This window comes from Octopus sinensis, linkage group LG15 (genome assembly GCF_006345805.1).
Source record: "Octopus sinensis linkage group LG15, ASM634580v1, whole genome shotgun sequence".
NCBI lineage: Eukaryota > Metazoa > Mollusca > Cephalopoda > Octopoda > Octopodidae > Octopus > Octopus sinensis.
Genome location: NC_043011.1, coordinates 56,488,082 through 56,490,581, shown reverse-complemented (window position 1 = coordinate 56,490,581; position 2,500 = coordinate 56,488,082). Strand labels below are relative to the sequence as shown.

General features: G+C 40.0%; 1 protein-coding gene across 2 annotated transcripts in view; it reads right to left on the bottom strand.

Moving 5' to 3' along the window:
- The window catches only part of LOC115219697 (sperm flagellar protein 2-like), a 140,809-nt gene that overhangs the window by 69,154 nt on the left and 69,155 nt on the right, over nucleotides 1-2,500 (bottom strand). For both annotated transcript variants that reach the window (XM_036509790.1, XM_036509791.1), the window contains exon 7: nucleotides 2,003-2,138. In XM_036509790.1, the coding sequence (XP_036365683.1) occupies nucleotides 2,003-2,138 (136 nt within the window). The remainder of the gene's footprint in view (nucleotides 1-2,002; nucleotides 2,139-2,500) is intronic.

The following is a 2,500-nucleotide window of genomic DNA, read 5'->3' as shown; positions in this document are numbered from 1 at the left end:
TTTTCATTTTCTTTGGTAACCACTCTTTTATTATATGGCATTGCAAAGCCTTGTCTTTTGCCCACTATAATCATGTCTGGTCTTCTTGCTTCCATAGTATGGTCAGTCTTTATGAAGAAGTCTTATCAAATCCTGTAATTCTTATTGTCTATCACAGCCTCTGGTTCATGTTCATACCACTTTTCTTTTAGTTTGAAGCCACACATTTGGTTAACATCTCAATACACTTTATGCGTAAGCTCGCAAGAAATGAAGCCAGTATGCTCAGATGGATGTGTAATGTCAGTACTCATACTCGGCAGAGTGTAAGTACCTTGAGAGAAAAGCTGGACCTAAGAAGCATCAGTTGTGGTGTGCAAGAGAGACGTTTGCGCTGGTATGGTCATGTGGCGAGAATGGATGAAGATAGTTGTGTGAAAAAGTGCCACACCCTAGCTGTTGAGGGAACCTGCGGAAGAGGCAGACCCAGGAAAACCTGGGACGAGGTGGTGAAGCACGACCTTCGAACTTTAGGTCTCACTGAGGAAATGACTAGAGACCGAGACCTCTGGAAGTGTGCTGTGCGCGAGAAGACCCGGCAGGACAAGTGAGTCCATAACCCGTGGCCTTCTACATGGGATGGAGCCAGCCTACATATGCATACCTTCCCTTCTTGGGACACAAAACTCTACTTGTGAAGACCTGTTGAGGCAAGTGAGGATCAGAATCGAAATCGATCAATGGAAATTGCAGATGTGTTACCAGTGCCGGTGGCATGTCGAAACTCTACTTGTGAAGACTGTTGAGGCAAGTGAGGATCAGAATCGAAATCGATCAATGGAAATTGCAGATGTGTTACCTGTGCCGGTGGCATGTAAAAGAACCTTCCGTTTCGCAACCGTTGCCAGCACCGCCCCGACTGGCCTCGTGCCGATGGCACGTAAAAAGCACCATCCGTTCATGTCCGTTGCCAGCCTCGCCTGACCCTCATGCTGGTGGCACATAAAAAGCACCATCCGTTCGTGGCCGTTTGCCAGCTCTGTCTGGCACCTGTGCGGGTGGCACGTAAAAAGCACCCACTACACTCACGGAGTGGTTGGCGTTAGGAAGGGCATCCAGCCGTAGAAACACTGCCAGATTTGACTGGGCCTGATGAAGCCTTCTGGCTTCACAGACCCCAGTAGAACCGTCCAACCCATGCTAGCATGGAAAACGGACGCTAAACGATGATGATGATGATGATGATGTTATCATATCTGAGCTTATACTCCTTTTGTGCTAGCTTACTGCATTCACGGAAAAGATGGTAATATTTTATAATATCTGAGCCAGTTCTTTATGTTCTGAGTTCAAATTGCACCAAGGTTAATTTTGCCTTCCATCTTTTTGGGGTCAATAAAATAATTAGCAGTTGAGCACTGGGGTCAATGTAATTGATTTAACCCTCCTCCAAAATTGCAGGCTTTGTGCTAAAACTATGTAGAATTATTATTAATATTATTAATATTATTATCATCATCATCATCATCATCATCATCACTCACACTATAATTATCCTTGCTCCTGGCTCACTCTTTATAGTGCATGTGTGTGTGTATCAGACCCTAGAGTCTGATGAGATGTATATAAAATGCTTTATGGATGCAAAACCTTGAATAACCTTATGAACCAGCCACTACTCTATTGCTCCATAACTTAGTGTGTGTGTGCTTCTCTTTCAGATTTATGATTTACTGACAACACACACACACACACACACACAGATAAATAGTTTGATATAGATGTGTATATGCATGTGTGCAGGTATGTGCATATGTATGTATGGGTGCAAGTATGTGAGTACACAGGGGTAAATTGCATCAGGAAGTGACTTAGCCATTTGATAAACAAAGAATGATATAAAAAAAAGAATGAGTTAGAAATATATACTCGTGTATATAAGAATTTATCATAAGAATTTATCCTGGACATCAACTGAATTAAATGGAAGAATAAAAGAAATGTTTTTGGTCCAATTCCATACCCAAATTAAATCTTGTGCTTGCTGTTGGCTAACCAATACTTTACGTCTTCTTTTCTCAAGGTCTTCTCGTGATAATCTATCTTCTGCAAGACGTTTGGTAATGTCAGCAATATAAGTATCACCAGAGAATTTAATGCTGTTTGGAAAATTAATTTAATGACATTATTATTACTAAATTAAAAAGAAAATAAAGAAAAACAAAGTGGGAAAAACAAAACAAAACTGAAACGAAGAAAACCATTAGAAAGTTTATGTAACAAAATTATTGATTCTATAAAGAAAAACAAAATTAAATTGACATGTTCACATAGAGATAAGGATGATTTAAAAAGCAACATGAAGATGAAGATGATGATGATGATGATGATGAAATGTTTTGTTATCAACGGAATGGTGATAACCATCTTCAATAATCATTATCATTGTAACATCTCTATTCCCATGAGATGGAAGTCAGCATTATATGGCCAAGTAGCAGCACTTACATTCTTATTTCAC